General features: G+C 44.0%; 1 protein-coding gene across 1 annotated transcript; it reads left to right on the top strand.

Annotated features, from left to right (window-relative positions):
- The first annotated feature begins 3231 nt into the window (after positions 1–3231).
- synpo (synaptopodin) lies at positions 3232–18472 on the top strand. Its single transcript, XM_086309953.1, has 4 exons — positions 3232–3291; positions 6862–8070; positions 12162–14230; positions 16110–18472. Exons 2-4 carry the CDS (start codon positions 7896–7898, stop codon positions 17379–17381), a joined length of 3516 nt encoding a protein of 1171 aa, XP_086166079.1. The 5' UTR covers positions 3232–3291; positions 6862–7895; the 3' UTR covers positions 17382–18472.
- Positions 18473–19490: the final 1018 nt, after the last annotated feature.

The raw sequence follows: 19490 nt of genomic DNA, 5'->3' as shown, positions 1-19490 counted from the left end.
AGACTGAGCCAGCTGATTGTGGTTTGGGTTCTGTCACGGTCTGCAGAGACAGGCCGTGCGGTGGTGTGTGTGATGGGCCCAGGTGCATACACAAGTGAGTAGACGGGAGTGGACTTAACAGAAAGCGAGCCTTTATTATGGCTGAAGACAAAGTGCACAAACAAAGCAGGGATGGCGTGACTAGACTATAACTAAACTGGGAAAACTAATACTGCGACAAACTAAGAAAACTCAGACTATGATGATCACTGCAAGGACTGACCGTGAAAACATGGAGGTGAGAACACAGACGACGCGACACAGACTGTACGAAACACAGAGACTAAATACACATGAGGGATGATCAGGGGAAGTGGATGCACACGGGGAACACAGGTGACACTGATAATCATAACAAGACATGGCAGGAGTGAACGTAACACTGATGGGAGATGGGCAAAGTAAAGCAGGAAGTACACAGAGGTTCAAACAGGAGGAGAGAGAACACGGGGAGAATGCAGACATAACGGGCTGGGGAAAACATAGAATAAAGCACAAAGAGAGACGAGGGCTCATAAATACACAGAGGGGCACACAGGGGGTAAGAGTCACGAAGGGAAAACACATAAGGAACAACGTAACAGATCAACCCAGGAAGCATGGCCTAAATAAAGAACAAAATACAAAAATACATGAAAACTAAGAATACTGGGCCCACATGGCCCAGGACCATGACAGGTTTAGTCTGTGCATTGGTGCACCGGGGCTCCCACCATATGCTTATGGTGCTCTGGGCCCAAGTCTGCTCACACATACAGTTTATAAATGAGCATGCACTCATACACAGCAACAAAGCAACAACAAAATAGTACTCTGGGGTCCGCTGGCAACTTAGATTCCCTGGCCAGTCTGTGGAAGCAATTTAGGCCACTAACTGCTGTAGTGGGACTTGTGCCATGTAGTATATTTAGTGTATATATTGGATTTGGAAACTTTGTGTGTGTTTAAATGTGTTACAGGCGCCAGGCTGGCATCCAAAACCTGCATGCACTTCAAATGCGAAATGAGTGTAGCCTATTAGGCACTACTATGTACTGACACTGTGGAGTAATTAGGCTTTTGGACTGTCTTGTTTATACGCCTCAGACATATAAACATCATCAGACCACAAGCAGACACACCCTGATTCTACCAGGGCTTACTCATCTCTGCTTCAGGCCGCAACTACCCTCTGAGGTAGTTAATGAGAAATACAGATGTCCCATTCACTGAAAATAAACAGAGGCAGAGCTGAAACATGCGTGAGCCTCAACCGAGTTAGTGCTACATACATACCGTATCCTTTAAGAGCAGCAATCAACCCGTTTTAATCCGGAAATGGCGTCTCGAATGAGATGTTAGGAGCACTTCAAAATATTCAAAAGCATGGCGAATTGTCCCAGTGTTTTTGTCTTTGTTTATAGTAAAGCCGTGTCTGTGCATGGCCTCGTAGCTGTATCTCATTACATGTACTGAGAGCTGGTACGGTGGGGAAGAAAGCAAAGATGTATGATTTTAATCAGTTAAGGCCAGAGCGTGCCCCTCTCTAATAACTTCTGGAGATGAATCCAGCTTGAGAGGGAATATAAACCAGATCACTTTGGAAATTCCACAACGGTCCGTTTGCAGCAAGTGCCCCTCTTCTGAAGGAATGCGAGCTAAGATTTCCCCCTCAGCTCCCTGGTCTCCCACATAGACAGCTGCCCTTCAGAGAGTCATGCCACAAGAGCAGAACCGAGCAGGCGGCTGGAGAGGCAGAAAGGGAGAGGAAAGACAGATAGACACGACGGCTAATGGCTCCTCTCCCAGCTGCATGGGGTCCGAGACACATAAACATGTCAGGAGAGGGTCAAAAGGGAGAGAGCATGGTGATGCAGAAAGGGAGACCGAAGGGTAAAAATAGGAATAAGTTGCATGAAGTTGGAAAATCCAGGGCTGATAGATATGTGAGGGAAAGAGAGGGAAAAGATATAAAAGAATAGAGGTTGGGAGCAGAAGGAAAGGCGTTTCCCAGCCTCGAGGAGATGGACTGACAGGACAATCCAGCAGGTGACGAGAAGTGCTGAAAGTCCAGACATGTCGCACCAAAATCACCAGCAAACCACACCTTCGGGATTACAAAAGATGCTGAATCTGTGCATTTGAAAAACACGCCCATGATCACAAGCCCGATTTGAGATGTAGAGACGTGCCTTTTGCTAAACTTTGGGTGACCTGCTCTTTGAAAGAGTGGTGAACCACAATCAGAATAAGTGCACCATTAAATAAGGTTAGCTTGTCCTGTGGCTGAAAGGTGATTAAGATGTTATTCCTAAAGCCTGGCAGCAGTTCAAGATCCATTTTTCAAGCATATGACCTAGCCAAGCAGGCTCCATTGTGTATCCAAAAATCCAGTGCCCGCAGTCAGTCCTCATCTCGCTGAAGGCTTTCAGGTCTCTGCACAAAGGATTTTGAAGTAGAAGGTGAAACGCGTTCACGCAGCTTTATAGCGTTCTTCTATAAATCTACAGATCTAATCATTTTAAGGCTCAGACACTTACCAGATGTTACTGACATTTTATGGTACTTGAGGGATCCTTCGAGTATGTAAATCTTTGGCGATATGGAGTGCACGTCCATAATCTTAAGATTAACATCCCAGAGGAAAAGGCCAAATGTCGTGTGCTGTACATCAAATATGAATGTAAAGTTACTATTGTGAGGAATCTGGACGTCTGAGGTAAGAAGCTCTGTGGAGTCTTTATGTTTGCATATCTCAAACAGAAATCTGTTCCCTTGACTTTTAATATTTGGAGACATGTAAGAAGTGCATCGAGAAATTCTTGGAGTTTAGAGGAAAACCCAGCCTGGCATTTTTCCTGCATACTTTTCACTCTTTCTTTGGATTTTTTTTTCTGCCCGGGTGTGCACGGTTTGGAAATGGGTCAAGAATGAAACAAAGAAGTGGGGAGAGAACAGAGCGGGGGCCTACTGGTCCCTCAACATCCCTGCGTTGAATATGAAAATATATTATGGCATAATGTGCTCGTTCAGTATGCAAGCTTGAAGGAAACCATATGAAAAAATCCCAGACAAAGAGCCTTCTGTGTTCCAACTGACCCCCCCCCCCCCCACCCCACCCCATCCTTCGTCTGCTTCGACTGAGCGAGAGAGAGAGAGAGGGAGTGGGAGAGAAGAGGTAAAAAGGGGAGGTGTGCTCGCACACTCGTAGGAACTGAAAAGGGCCAGTACACACCCTCGCCGCCTCAAACAGCCAGACGCACCGGAGCACAGGTGAGCAGCAAACCTAACCAACAAAAAAAAAGAAGAAAAGGGAGGGGGTGTGGGGGGGTTGCTTTAATGAATCATGGAATTTTATCTTTGCTTGCACCAAACTTTGTCACTTGCAGCCTATTAAGTTTATCTTTATGGGGTAAGAAGACACTATCTTTGCTTGGGGAAAGAGGAGAGAGAGTCCGGGGAATGCGACGAACTGGGGCAGAAGAGGAGGGAAACTCTGAAAGTCTTTGTTTGAGTAGATGACAAACATCTGTGGCTGCTGCTTTTTCCCTTGGCGAAGGCTGTAGGCTTGCAGGGGTTGTTGGGGTGGGGGTGTTGGCTGGCTACATTAGCACTGTGGTCACTGATATCCAAGCCTATTGTCCTGACTGTGTGGAGCCCGCTCTGTGGCCATGTTATAGACTTGAACTTCACTGTGTAACATTAGAGGGTGTATCCAATTAAAGTCCTGACTGGAGACTGTATTGACTTACGCATATATAAGTAATTGCTTCCTGTTAACACAACAGGTGAGGCCCATTAACTGCTTTACGGGGGAGCAACAGGAGGCTTTGTTCTGCTATATGTTACAGTGTGTTACACAGATTAGCAAACTACACCTCCTTTATTTTTGCTGTAATGGGAGATGCTTTGAAACAGCAGAAACCTACTTTGTCAAATGTCTCAGTGCGAACAGAAAGCCAGTAGTTTCCTGCTTGCAACTTTACATTTTTAAAAAGTGTTTGTGCCCGCTGCCTTTGATGGCTAACAGTTTTTCAGATTATGACTGATTGTTTCAAGGAGGTGCCTCCCTCTTGGCACTGGATGACACACACCTACTTCAAGTATTTATTTTCACCTCTTGAAGTTCCCCACCTGTGACAACGAGAGCAGGATGAGCTGCGCGCGAAGCAGACGCTTTATTACAAGGTCTTCCCACTGCATGATTTATGATCGCACTCTCGGCAATGGCAAACAGAGAGAGACATTTGTTCGTTTCATTGGGGACGACTCTTTGCAATGTTTTAGATGTCTGTCATCAGCTTGCACAAGCTGCGGCATGTTAACTATCACAGCCTCTTGAGGAATTATGAAGCAGGAATGCCCATTTTGGAGCACTAGCCCAAATTATTTTGTAGTGCTGCGAGGGCCCTTGAATAGCTCTTTGTTTAAGCAAGAGAGAGTGACTGAGAGAGACAGAGGCCCCGCTAAAGCCTTTAGCCTTTACTGTTAAATTATTTATTTTATTTTTTTTGCTAACTGTAAAACATCCCAGCAAAAGACAGACGATAGCAGACACACGGCAGATCTTCCCCTCAGGGATTCAGTCATAAAGGCTTGCAGTTCAAGTCAATGCTCTGACCCGATGCCTCATTATAAGCTGGGTAAATGATACACTTCAAGTCACAGAGTAGGTGGAATGCGCGCTCACCTGACATCCGCTCATGTGCGCCCCGAGCAACTGATGATGCGCAGATGCCGTTACTGGGGTGAAACTACACGCGCTTTGTGAGCTATTAGGTGGATGACACGCATTCTACAAGCTGACTACTGATGCAGATGCGTAATAAACACACAAGACAACAGCCATGAGGGACAAATGAGTGATTAAGGTTTTGTAAGGGTGCCAAAAGCAATTTCTTTTGTGCGCTGTCACTATGTGAGACACGCCGCAGAGGGCAGAGGGATAGATTTGCTGTCTGGTATGAATCCATCATGAGCTGGCGATGGACAGGAACTCTGTGATTACACATTAAAGCAGCCTGCGGGGCCAAACTGTAAATTAGATCCCTGATTCCTGATCACGGAGGCAGATGGGTGGCATAGGAATATTGTGCAGGGGTGGAAGCCAAGCGGGACAGGTGGGCACTGCGAAATACTTTTTGAACTTTAAGGTAATTGGAGACCAGGTGGTGGTGGTGGTGGTGGAAGAGATATCAGACTATTACGTATGGCAAGCACATAATCGCCAGAGTGGGATAGATATCACAGGTTTGTTTGGGAGAAATACAACGTCAAGCTGCATATTAACAAGCCGCGATGAATAAAAAGTAGAAAGAAAAAGAGATAAAGAAAGGATTGGGACAGATGCAGATTTCAAAAGTCCATATGCTGGTGTTTTGTTTCCTGAGCCAGAGTCTCTGCTCATGTAGAGTTCTTACATCTGTTCCTTGTCTGTCACTTAATAAATATTTGCAGACTGGATCAAAGTTGGCAATCAACCCATGTTTAAACCAGGGGTGTTGGGACATGTCCTCCACACGTGTTCACCTATGTTCTCTGTGGAGACAGGAAACAAAGACAACTGCGAGTGAAGAAAAATATCAGAAAACCACTGCAGGAAAGTGACACGGTGAAAGCTAATCTGAAGAGACAGTGTCGCTTTCTGAGTGATCCAAGCACAGATCGCACATCTGGAGGAATCAAAGAGCGATTGTCAGAGTGTCTAAACAATACCAGCCTTCATGTCACTTGACACGATCATGCCAGTAAGCTAGGATTGTTGCTGGGTTGTTTTTTTTTTTACAGCAGGGAGGTGGGGCAGGGTTTTGTTTGGGCTGATTGTGTCCAGGGACTAATGTGCAGCCCTGCTATGAATTTTCATGACTCAGTTGTTATTTTACGAAACAAAAACACAGCCTTCAAACGATCCAAACAAGTTTACGGTGCTTAGACACCTCGAGAAAGCAGCATTGCTTTGCTTCTCAGGAATCTCAGAAAAGGCATTTAAAAATAATAAGTGTGAAATGTGTGTGTGTGTGTAGTTTTTGAACAAGCCTCCCACTCATGAGCAGTGACTCACAAGCAAAAATGAAACCCCAATCAGCTTCGAGGTGAGGCAAGTCCGATCAAGGACAAGGAGATGTGCAAACAGTGGTTTACCGTTACAAATGTTGCCAGTGGCTCCTGTTGGCTTTGAAGGAGGAACATGACACTGCTGAGCTAAAGAAATACTCTACAGGGTCAGAGTGAAGGAGGATGTGTGCCCACTTAATGTCACTGCAAGATATTCATGTCTTTGTTTCTCTCTTTACTTCACGCTGAATGGAAAGCTTAAGTCCACATTCACTTTCTCAGTGTGCTCTATCGCATCGCAGACCCTGAGGCAGGGATAAGTTGTGTCTGACAGGTTTAATACACAGTAGATCCCAAACACTCAAACCTGAATGGACTGCAGCCTTCCTCCCTTCATGGGAGACAACAGAGTTTATCAGACTCTTTTGTTTTTTAAAAGGCGCCTCTCGTTTCCGACTTTGCACCATTAGTGTGACTGCACTTCAAAGTGAGAAGCCTGATCTTTATCTCTGACTCCTGCCGTCTTACAAACTGAGATAAGTTGAGTTTGATGCTTTTATTTTTGAGAGTAAACTAACTAAACTTTCATCAGAAGAGTTAGATAAATGATGTTCTTCAGACCACGTCATTAAAAAGTCTTTAAATATCAGATGGCCTTCCTGAAATCGTGTACGAAGCAGTGAAATTATTTAAAAAAGACAACACTGGTTAGATGCATCATACAGTTTTTATTTGACCTAAAATAGATTTGACCTTTGACATAACTGCATATTCTCCTTTTTCTTGCAGGCGCTTCTGGGCATACAGCGAACACAGAGCAGAGCAGCGATCTGTAATCCAACAATCAGCCAAACTGGTGGAACTGTTGAAGTCTTAGCTGCAGCCCATTGATGTGTTTCAGTGGAAGTCAGACCATCCGCCGCATGAAATAGGAATCTTCATTCTCACATATGGCTTTCCTCAAAAGCAGAAGAATGAAATCGATCATTTTACTTTCAGAGACCGTGTCTGGCTTTAATGCCTGAGAAATAACACGGGACACCAGATGAAAGCAGCCCTAATTGAATGCTTTTGAACACTGAATACAAACCAGCCTCTGCAGTGACCTTTCCAGTATGAAATGCTATTCCTCACACGCACCCAAAAGCAGGAAGCCGCTCATATACACAGCTTCCCTGCGAGCCACTCAAGAGTTATGATCTGTGAGATAAAGGGCAGATCCCTTTTCTCCAAAAGAAAAGTCATCTGCGAGTTGAAGATTGGGGTGCAGGCGAAAAACTTGTTTTTGTGACTAAAATAGAAGAGAAGGAAGAGCAACATCTGGGAAAGAAAAAAAAAGGAGTATTAGTGAGATGTGAGTAGAGAAGCTTGGACTCTTTCTCAGCCCTTCGTGCCAGAATTTTAACACAGCACAACAATCTTGTGCAATTTTCGTGGCATTTATCCATGGGAGCTCATCCAATGCTCATCGAAGCTGACCCTCCTGGGAGGTCCCATTAGATGCAGGATAATACTTCATGAAGACCAAAGAAAGAACACGCTTCTTCCGTCAAATTTCGGCTGTCTGCAGGACAACATTTGGAAGAATTATTGCTGAAAGGGGAGCCGTGACCGGAAACAGAAACTGAGAAAACTGAGCTACTACCTTTCACTCATCTTCTGCGTGGGTGTTTTCTTTCAGCTAATTCACTGTTTGCCAGTAAGGAGTAAAACTTCATCTTTCACCAGTTGCTTCATCCTATCAGGAGAGGAGGCTGAGCCGAGCGGGACAAAGCACTAGCGTTTCTCCCTCCCGCGTTGAGGGCTTGTTCCTGCTGCGACAGATGGCGATGGAGATGGAGAAGGGACATACGTCTATCAGGAGAGGGGTGAGCTGGAGCCCGGGGGGCTTGAGAAAACCTCTCCAGTTAACTCAAGACGTGCAGACCCGTGGGACAGACTACAATGCGTCATGGGAGAAGACAGGATTCAACAAAGAACACATGAGCCGGAAAACAAGTAAGTGCTTGTTTATTTGCTATTTTCTCTCCTTATTTGGACTTCTTACAAGAAAATGTAACTCTAAATGCACATTCAGTGGTTTGTTTCTGAGTCTGGACTCATCAGAGCAACTTGACACAATGAACTGGTCTCTGAGACATCTGTTTCCGTGTCATACAAATACAGGTTCTCGTAGCAGCTGTGCCAATGCAAGCATGCCTCACTGCTAAAGGACTGTCTTAATATACAACCTGGCCACAGCAATAACAGGCTAACTTGTGGGAGACGTTGTTTGGAAATGCCCCTCTGCTTTTTACCTCTACAGTTGCCAACTTAACTTCAAAAAACCTGTTTTAAAATAGAAATGTTGAATCCATGAAAAGACACAGAAAACATGACTACTGGTGGTGACAAGTTTTTCAGATGCACTATTCAAAGTGAGTAAAAAGGCATTGTGCATTAAGAAAGGTTTCCACCTTCAAATAATTGTTCCTGATATGGATCTATAGCCTGTGGGCTTCCAATACCCTTCCTATCACTCATTACTCACTAGTTTCCTCAAATGAAACAGAGATCACTAGAACAACAAAAAGGCGGCGGAGAAAGTGGACAACTGCTCCGGTGGGATCTTTCCTAACACATGAAACAGTAACGCTATGAGCAGGAGAGCATGGTTTCCACCTCTGAACTGGATTTCTTTATTCCTCCCAGGGGAATCTGCTGAGAGTTTAGGTCACATTCAGTCTGGTAGGATCTCAGGACCTCTGTTAATCCTCGTCTTTCCATACCGCTTCACGCATCACCCGCAGGGGCTGGTGCTGTCATCCATGCCTACCCCACAGCCATCACCCGGAGAAAGATAACATCCGACAGGGTAATCTGACCTTTGATACACAAAAGCAGGGTTGGCCTCCCTGACTTAAATCCCGCTGCCGTGAGGGCGGGGGGAGCTTTCCTGTCTGATCTCACCCGTGCTGGGATGAGATGATGGGGCAGAGGGCAGAGGTAGAGAAAGTTGGAGGTGGAGGAGTAAAGAAGGGTAGGCAATATGATGTAGGGGCTCTTGCATCGCTGTTGAGCGCTGAGTTTTGACTCTAATGTTGGACAGGAAATTCCTATCCCACTCCTGCAGGTTGGAGGCCTTAGGGTTCAAAGAGGGCAGACACTTAGTTGGAGTGTGAGACGTGCACTGAGGGCAGCAAGGACAGAGGACATTAGACAGAGATAAGCTGCTGACTACTTATCGCTGATTGCACCCATCTCCTGAACTTTCAAAATAAAGTGCAGCCTCTGTAAAGCTTTCTAAAATGAAAGACCCAGATTTGTCAAGCAGTCACGTCCCAGTTTTTTTTATACAAATATATATATATAATTAGGGAAGTGGATGTGGAAGTGGAAGTGCGATGGCACAGATCTGAAAAAGTAAAACAACACTGGAGGCTGAGTGACAGACAGCACAGCCTCCAGCTACACGCCCTCCCCGCCTTTCCCCCCTTCTTCCCTTCCTTTCCTCCCCTGCCTGCCTGCCTGTCTGTCTGTGTGCTGGACTGCAGGGAAAAAGAAATCCGATCCCACCTCGCTCCAGAAAGGGGGTGTGAAGCTATCAAGCGCAGTTAAATTGAAAACTCTTGTGGAAGTACTACAAAACAGCGGAGCCCTGAGTTTTCACTTGAAAAAGGTAAGGGATTAGACACTAGAGTGGATCCAGCAAGAGAAGCAGGCTTTCAGAAAACTCAAGAAATGTAAGAATATGTTAACACGTTGAAGCAGCTTGTGCTTGTCTGTTTTATGAAGAAATATGACTTACTATTGGCAGTGTTTCTGTAGAAGACGCTGGCTCATAAGCTTAAAGTTATTTCTCCTTATAACTAAAAAGGTAAAGATCACTGAGATTTGTGTGTAATCATGCAATCTGTACTTTTGAGCCTAACCTGAGCATTTTATGTATTTGTTGTTGATTAAAATATACATTTTATGCAAAATAACTGCAGCTTATTTTGTTGTTGGAATTTTCCATAAGATTAGCTTAAAAACTTGAGAATTTAACGCTAATTAAAATCAAAATTCGAATTAAATAAAAGGTACCGCTTGGGATTTGCTCCTGAAATGTTACTTGATAACAGAGCTGGCTCCCACTCAAGGTAGATGTTTATAGCGAGGACACTTCATTTCAAGCCTCTCTGCTCTGGTATATTCAGGTAGCGTGAATTATAAACAGCAAATAGCTCATAAAAATGGTCACTGGGACCCCTGGTGGTGCTACTGCTTACAGTGACGACAATGATAAAAGGCAGCGAGTCTACATAAAGTACCTGTGAGATAGGTAGGCTCATTTCTGTGTAGCAGTCTATAAAAGAAGGTGATTTATGCTCATGCCAGTAGTTATGAGAGATAAGATAAGATAAGATAGAACTTTATTAATCCCTCGGGTGGGTTCCTCTGGGAAATTCGAGAGGACTGCTTGTCTAAGGTGTGGTAATGTGTTTATCCTTGTTATACTGGAACAAATATCTAATATGGGGGATAGATCATGTTGGTGTCAGGTGCATGATTTAATATAGTCTATACTTATCCATTTTTTTTGCAGACATAACCGCCGTCATCATTGTTATCATCACAGAGGATAACTTTGTTAACACGCTGCTTGTTATTACAGCAGGTCCAGGGTGCATGGTTCATGAAAAAAATAATAAAGAGTGGATGGCACACGTATGCTCTTGAACTTTAGCTAAGTTTAAGTAAAAAAAGCTCTAGGATACCTCACAAGGAGCTGATTCAATTACTGAGGGCCAGATTTAGTCTGTCAAATCAGTGACAGATGCATATTATTCCTTTTTACTGGGGGGAATGATCGTGTTGGCTTTACACTCTGTGCCAGGGAAAACTGCATGCCGACTCAGTTCTATAGGACAGCTTTACAAGTGACTGATTTATGCGTAATTATTATGATTGGCACATGATTACATCAAATAATGTAGCTGTCTGGATTCATCACCTTAATAAATGAAAAAAAAAAACAGTCATGGCTGAGCTAGCTGTCTGAGAAACGTCCTGCAGGGATTTTAAATATCTTCCATCAGAGTAACATGCTTTCAGTGAATAATCTACCAGATGTGTCACCATAACGACAAAGAGACTCTGACTGCAGGTTTTTATGGAGCTAAAAAAGGCAAAAGATGCAGCTTTGATTTTCCTCTCGTGGACTTTGAAGAGTGATGTGTTCACTATACTTTAAATGGGAACACTTAATTGTATAGTATGTTTATAGAAGGCAGTGAAAAAATTTGATTTTTCTGGGCTAGTTTTAGATTGTAAAAATGGTCTATTAAGGGTTTGAGCTGCATTTCTGCACAAATTAAGTACAGAGAGAAACCAAAGACATGCTGGAAGCACAGGCAGGGAGTTTTCTCAGTGGTGGAGGAATGCTCAGGGAGGGACTACTGCAGAAGGAAATAGCTCTGCCGCCTAAAAGGGAGCTCTCAAGCTCAGAAAACAAACTATCATTTATTTTATAATTCCAGTAATCAGCAAACCTATGAAATCAAGGTAAGACACCGACTCGCTGTAATTTCCCTATTTTGCAGCTTTCGACATTGACCTTGATCTTTTTTTGTTGTTGTTTGTTTTAATTTTTATTAACTTTAGTAAAGCAGCTGTTGACATGTTTATTTCAAATGCTTCTCCGCCTACGTCTCCTGGCTCATTGCCTACAGCTCTGGTCTGCTGAGTCAAATGTCCACAAGGTCTTTTTTCCCCTTGCTAGATTGGTTGAAATCAAAAGTACTCTGAAATAATAAAAAAAAAAAGGAAAAAAAAAAGCAATCAAAACCACATGGTGCCAAAACAGTTATGTGGGTTTTAAAGAGAATATTTCTATCCCACACTTGTTAAAAATGGCCCTTTCTGGTTCTTTCTATTTGTACATGAAAACAGTTTGGCAAACTTTAATTACATGCTAGGGAGTTGTCTCTGAATAGCAGCACGTTGCCAAGTCTACAGAGGTCTTACTCCTTTTATTATTTAATATAGACAAGAAGGCAAAACTCCTCTGTCTTTTTCTTTTAGCTGAACTTCCTTTCTTGTGTTTTCTCCTGTGTGTTTCACTTTAGATCTGACCAGGAGTGCCAGTTTGTCAGAGAAGGAGCTAAAGGAGGCTCGCGTCAAGAGTCAGATCATTGCTGCTCAGCTCACCGTCCCTTCCAACTCCAAGTCCAGGGGTGTTCAGCTCTTTAATCGGCGTAAGCAGAGAGTCAACGCCTTCACACTTGAGAGCTGTGGAGAAAGGTCAGAGGAGGACAGAGCTGAGAATGTGAAAACAAACCCCCCATCCAACAAACTGACATGGGCAGAGAGGAGCAGTGAGGAAAAGGACAGAGACCTAAACTTAAAGAACACGACCGCTGACAAGTCGGTCTTCTCGACACCTGCAAGAGTACGCTCAGTGGGCGATATCATGGATGAGCCAGCTAAGGATTTCCACAAAGAAGAAGACACTGATGACCGTGTTGTACAAGAGAGACACTTCCTCCCTGTCAAGGAGGAGCAAGAGGAAGAGGCACGACATCAATTTCACGAGGATCTAGAGGATGAGGCCGAGCGTGAGACTCCGCCAGGGAGTAAAACCACTGATGTGATAGTGTCAGTACATGCTGAAGGAGAAGCAGAGATAAATGGGAGGCAAACAGGGCCAGATCCTGCTGGAAAGCTTCCTAATGGCTGTCATGGCGCCTCTGGTCCTGAGAAGGTGTCTGTGCCCACATCTAAGCAGGCAAGCTCCTTCATCAATAGAACTGCCAGACCTTTCTTTTCTCCGCCCACGGTGCAGTCTCCGGAGACCGTCAGGCCTGTCATGGACATCCCCCCTCCTCCTTCCTACTCGACACCTCCTCTCCCTGCTTTTACTGTCCCCCAGCCTGTGGTGGCCTCACCTCCCCCTCCGCCTCCGTCATATCCCACACCACCTCTACCTGCTTTTACAAACCAGCCCCCACAGACTTACTACTCCAGTCCACCTCCAATGTCTCCTGTCATATCTCCTTCTTCTCCTCCACCATCCCATTTCTCTGCTTCCCAGTATTCACAATTGCCCCATTATGGCCCCCCCACAGCCCCGAAACCCTCCACTTTTGTTCCTAAGCCATCAGGGGAGAGGGAGATGACAACACCAATCAAAACAGGAATACTTGAGGAGGGTGCTGCCAGGAGGGCAAATAAAAAGTCAATGTTCACATTCAAAGAGAAACCGGTGGTCGCTCCAAACCCCGAGCTACTTTCTCTAGTGCAAGGGGCGGATGAAAGAAAGAAGCATGGACACAAATCTGTCCCTGAGCCAGGATCTGAAGAAGAGTTACTGGCTCTGGGTGCAGAAGCCTCCAACTTCCTCGCCAAGGAAGAGGACAGGACAGAGGGAGCAAGAGCTCCAGAATGGGCCTCTTGTCTCAAGAGCTCAAGGACCCGACCGAGGGCAGAGCACCAACCGGAGCAGTCGCTTACAAATGTGTCCGGAAAAGGTGCTCAACTGTTTGCTAAGCGTCAGTCCAGGATGGAAAAATATGTGGTTGAGAATCAGAACGCAGGCCAAATTAGATCTCCTTCTCCTACAATGTCTCTGCCACCATCTTGGGTTTACCCATCAAACATGCCTGGTAGGGTCAAAGCTATTGCTAAAAACTCTGACATGTGTGCTCAACTTTCACAAAATCTCAAGGCGCAACAAGCAGTCAAGCAGAAACCAATGAAAAAACCTCCACCACCAGAACCAGTTCCAGAGCCGCCGCCTTTGGAAAATGGTTGCTCCAAGATAGAGATGGATCTGTCGAGGCACCGGCCATACCAGCTTAACTCTTCTCTCTTCATCATTAACCCAGTCAAGGACCCCATCAGTACCCTACCCAAAGGAGCACCACAGGCCAGGAACCAGCTCGCCACTCCAACTTTCTCCAGACAGACTTCACTCCCTAACAATCCTCCCTTTAACTTCAGTGCCCAGTGCATGTCTCATCAAATACCTCTCAGCCCTACAGGAGGACCAGATTATCCTTCAAATCCGACATCTGGTCATCCGAGGATCAGCTCTCCGATGTCTGCTTTTTCTCCAGACAGGGTGTCCTCTCCCCGGTCATCAGTACAGGCACCAAGGCCCACATTTTCTGCCAAAAAGGCAGGGATTGCACCGCAGGTGTGGAGACCCTCTTTGTACCGTTTTTAGAAAATGTGTTGAAAGAAAATGTTTGGTTTTTTTTAGATACTAAACACATGATTGCAGAAGTGATTTTGATAGGGCTAAAACTTACGATTCATTACACTGCCTGTTTAACGTGTGCCTTCTTCTTTTTCTTGTGCTTCTTATTACTATAATCCCACACATTATAGAGAATTTATGTGTCTCTTAGACACTATGTAACATCTTCATCAAACTACTGACAGATTAACAGTTTTAGCCATGGCTATCTGTGTCTTATCTTCTGTTCAGTGCATATTATTTGTCTTTTTTGTCAGTAAAAAAACCCAAAGACTGGTAATTATCCTTCAAAAATGTAAAATGTGCCTCAGCGTAATGAAAATCAACTGCCATTCCCAAAGCCGCGAAGCACATCAGCACTCAAGAACGTCCATTTTCAGCACATTTTAAAATATGATGAGAAACAGCCTCACACTTTTTTCCACTGGGCACTCGGGTGATGCTGCTTCACAAAGCACTTTAACAGATGGTCTAGCATCTGCTTTATGATCTACGATTTGCAATTTAATGCTGTTCACTGACATGAAAGTTGCAGCAAGAGAACTACTTTTCTATCATTATGCCTTCATGCTAATTTACTCTGCTTTTCAGCATGCTCTACTTAACTATATGGTGTGTGCCTGAATTCTTTGGTGTTTCAAATCTGCCTGCTATATACATATTTTTGTTTTTCATGACTTGAAGCAGTAATTCCGTCATCAAACGCTGTTGTTTCAGAGCATAGGGACTGTGTCTGTTTCATTTCACAAACCTTGATTCGCTGCTCTTTTCCGTCTGTTCTATCCAATTGTTTTATGTACGACTGAACCTTTTCTTCCTCTGATTAAAGCTTTATGCTAACCCTCTACACGGATTCCATTCTGACTTTTTTTTCCTCATTTCCTGACTTCACTGGCTTTTTCCAATGTTAATTGTTTGTCACTTTCACTCTTTTGCCTTTTAAGCAATCACTGGAAACACACTAATAAAATTTATACCTCCTTGAAGTACACAGATAGCTTGCGGCAGGGGGGGGCAGATCTGTTTTGTTACACAGCGTGTGACATTTAAAGTTCTGGGGAAAAAAACTGAAGATTTCCATTACAAGATGTTTTTTTCCCCCATAACAATTTGAGTTATGCGTGTTCATGTTAAGGCCTGAACTCTGCCCTGGCTGGCCTTGAGGGGGTCAGAAATTTAGACAAATGCTATGACTCCTGACCTAGGCCTTATTTTCTTTCAAAGTAGCCTCGAACATTTGAAATATGACCATTAACATTCGTCTTATGAGACCATAACTTCTCGGGAAGGTGATCCTAGCAGGTTAGTTTCATCATAATATCATACTGAGTGGGAGTATTCCCTAATTAGAATAGACATGAGATGGATGCGAGCCTTGCTTCTGTCAGGTAACTACATATCTCTGCAAAGGTTATCCTCTACGTGAAAGCCAGATGACAGTAACCCGAGAGAGACACTTAAGACAGGGCCTGTGTGGGCTGGTAGCCAGGGGAGGCTGGATAAACACATACAGATGGAGGGAGTGCACAAACATAACCTGAATGCTGCTGAGGCACAGGCTGGGCACAGTTTTATCATCACAGGTTCACTTATTAAGTTTACCTAGTTGATCTTCTGGGTGTATTGTGTGAAGTTTCATCTGAACAGACTCTCCGAACAACACATCCTGACACAGTTTAATTAAAAACCTTTTAGATTCATTTACTTATCCACATGCTTAACAATACTATAGCCTAACTTTTTGTGTATTTAATATACTGTGTTTTTGAATACATATTTCTAAGAGATTAAAGAAACACTTGTCCTGATCCAACAGACACCAAAGGAGTCCACTCCTGCTGAAGTTCCCAGTGAGACATCTACACCGACCAGGACACGTAACCTCACAGGCAACCCGGGCGGCCCAGCTACTGGAAGCTGGACTTCTAGCCTCCAAACAAGCCCACCACCCCTCACAAGCTCCATCCGTTCAGTCACGTCCCCTGTATCGTTTCGTAATAATTCAAGATGCCAATCGCCTATGAGCACTCAGAATATCCTGTTTTCTACAGTTACCTCCACTTCCACATCCAGACCCTCACAAACATCTACAGCCACCTTTCCACGCTCTCCTCCTTGGGGTTCAAGATGTCAGTCCCCAGTGGTCAGCCAGTCCGCTATCATTTCCCCAATTCCTGCTTCCCAAACTTCTACATCTCCTTCTCCCCTTTCTCCTCCTTGGGGTGTAAGGTGCCAATCCCCAACGACCCAGAACAACAAGCCCTCCACTGGTTTCTCATTTTCTTCATCTAAACCTCCCCAATCATCTACAGCGACTTCACCACACACACCTCCCTGGGGATCTAGATGCCAATCCCCAGTGGTGAATACCCAGCCTTACACTAGCTCCTCAGTTCCTACGTCCAGACCTTCCAAAACAAATGTATCCACCCCTCCTTGGGGATCAAGATGCCAATCACCATTAGTAAGCCAAAAGGTCCAGTCCTCTAGCTTCTTAGTTTCCACATCCAGACCATCCCAGCCATCTACAGTCACATCTCCTGTGTCTCCTCCATGGGGCTCACGTTCTCAGTCTCCTTCACACTTTCAAACCAGTTTCTCTCTCTCTACCACTAAACCTCTTTACACATCCTCCGTCACCTCTCCTGTTTCCTTGACCAAAGACAGTCGCTGCATGTCTCCCACAGTTAACAACTTGGACTCTAAAGCCAACCATCGCCTGCTGGCCAAAAATATCATCAATGCAGCCAAACGTAAAAACAGCCCTTCTCCTGGTGCACTAAGTGGTCACAGTCTTCCCATCTCATCACTGAGCTACGACGGTCAGAAACCACCCGTCAACCTCTTCCAGTCACGGTCACTGGGGGCACAGTCCCCTACTTTCACCAGCCCTCCCCCAACTCCAACTCAGAGAATCTGTTCTCCTGTGCGTCTCTACAACACTCGCTCCCTGACCGACTCCGACGCATCTGTTGAATCCGAAGACTCAGGCCTCCGCTCGCCCGGCCTCCACTCCTACAACACTTGTCCCCGCGGCTGGGGCGGCAGCCTGAGGGTGAAACGAAGTACCATCTCCACTGACCTGTGAGGGCGTTATTGAGCGTCGGCAAAAGCACAGTTTCTGATTTCATAGAGTTTTGTGGAAGTAGATCACCAAGTAACTGAGTTTCTAGAGACATTTCATCAGACTAATGTTAGATAAGTACTACATAAGTAACTTTGATTGCAAATCCTATAATGGTATATGTTGTATCGAGGTAGTTTATAGTATTTCATATGGCTCACATTCGTAGTATGGCCTGACAAGAACAAGCTTTTTACACAACACAGTTGCTGTGGCTTGTATGCTTCTTACATGCCAAAAAAAGTGCAAAAGACTCAAAATAACCAAAGATTTTTCAATACATATTATACTTTCACAACAAACATACAGAATCTTCACTGTCGATACTGTGTTTGAAAAGCGTTTGAAGAAAAAGTATCAGTTTTAAACATCATTAATGAACTATTGTTATGATGCAAGTAGAAAATTGGGGTTGAGACCTAAAAATGTTGAAGAAAATGAGTAACATGTAAATATACCCCTCAAGTGAGTTTAAACTGCTTTGGATGAGGCATTCTCATAGTACAAAAACACAGCAGTATTTAGGTAGCACACACTCATTTATTACCAGCTGTAACCACTGCAAAGTAAGTAAAATGCATAAATATCACAGTGCAATAATGAGTTTAGCAAAGCGTATAGATGTTGCTCTGATTTGCTGAAATGAATGTAAGCTTTATAGACAGACTGACGAAGAATGACAGAAAAAAAGGGAATGTTAAATACAGAGACTTATGTGGAGGTAAGACAGGGCATTGATACAACTGTTCAATCAAACACTGTTTCCGAGTTCCAAGAAAGATGTCAAAATTGTTGTATTTTTTGTTTCTTTTGCTGTTGTCGACAGAAAAACGGTTGATTAAGGTTTGAGACAAGGAATGGATTAAAATTTATATATTTCACTGAGAGCCTGTTCGAGAGGAGTTCAGAAGTAAAAGTGGATGTCACACAAGTGTGTGCTTTTATGGAGAGGAGGGAAAAAAGATTTTGAAGAATGTTGTACGTTGTAAAGTGATTGTCAGAAGATGATTGGAGGACCAGTATGTATTTGAAATGCATATAAAAAATCAAATGTATGTTCTCGTTCATTTTTATTGTTTCTCTTCATACTTGATTTGCACTTCTTTTCATTCCATTTCATCAGCTAAGAAGGGGTTGTTCAAAAACTTGATTGCTTTGAGAAGTGTCACTCAAAATGTTACCTTCAAACACTTCTATACTGTAAAAAAATAAAAGCCCACAGCTGGAGAATGCAATATGCTGACATGATGATGGTGGCACTTAGCCGCAAACATAACTGCTGCCAGAACGATGTTATGTTTCAAGTGTGGAGCCATATTACACCACCTTCTCAAGTCGTTTGCTAGCACAACAGATCATTCCTTCATTCCCTGACACTCAGGCCAAAAGCATCAGCACATTTCTAAATATTTACCCTGTTTGTCTTTTGAGTGACGGGGACTCCTGCTACACAGTGACCCGGCTCCTTCAGCAGGATTAGGCCTATCACTGTCACGGCTTGAGTTCAACCTGGGTCACCACTAGGTGGACTGCAGAAGTTCTCAGACTTTAACAAGAATTGTTATAGTTTTGAATTTGAAAGCAGGTTTTTTTTGGAGTGCTTTGGGGGGGGGGGGGGCTGATTGCATGCCTGCATTTTATAACCCATGCTGCATAACTGTATGATCTTTGAATGATTTTATGCAGAATAAAAAAAATGCCACACTAGATTAAATATTTTCAGTTTGTCTTTGCTATTGTCTTTTATAAAACCATCACCCTAATGAGGAATATAATTGAAAAAAGAGGGCCCGTTATTCTACCCTGGAACACCACCAAGTCATTGGTTCAGGTATGTGGATGACACCTGGGTGAAAATCAAATCTCAGGACATAACACAATTCACTGATCACATAAACTCGGTGGACCAACACAACAAGTTTACAGAACTGGCGAACTTGATGTGAACTTGAGTCTAAAGACTGTGAGATTTCCATGAGTAATGGGGATATTTAAAAGTTGATGTGTACTGTAAACCTACGCATCATCAACCACTGGAACACAAACTGGGTGACATCCGGACGCTACAACACA

The sequence above is a fragment of the Aulonocara sp. 'chitande type north' Nkhata Bay genome, linkage group LG2 (genome assembly GCF_057382095.1).
Source record: "Aulonocara sp. 'chitande type north' Nkhata Bay isolate Kocher_YH1m ecotype deep benthic linkage group LG2, A_spYH_male_GT1.1, whole genome shotgun sequence".
NCBI classification, from domain to species: domain Eukaryota; kingdom Metazoa; phylum Chordata; class Actinopteri; order Cichliformes; family Cichlidae; genus Aulonocara; species Aulonocara sp. 'chitande type north' Nkhata Bay.
This window is presented reverse-complemented; position numbering and strand designations above follow the sequence as displayed.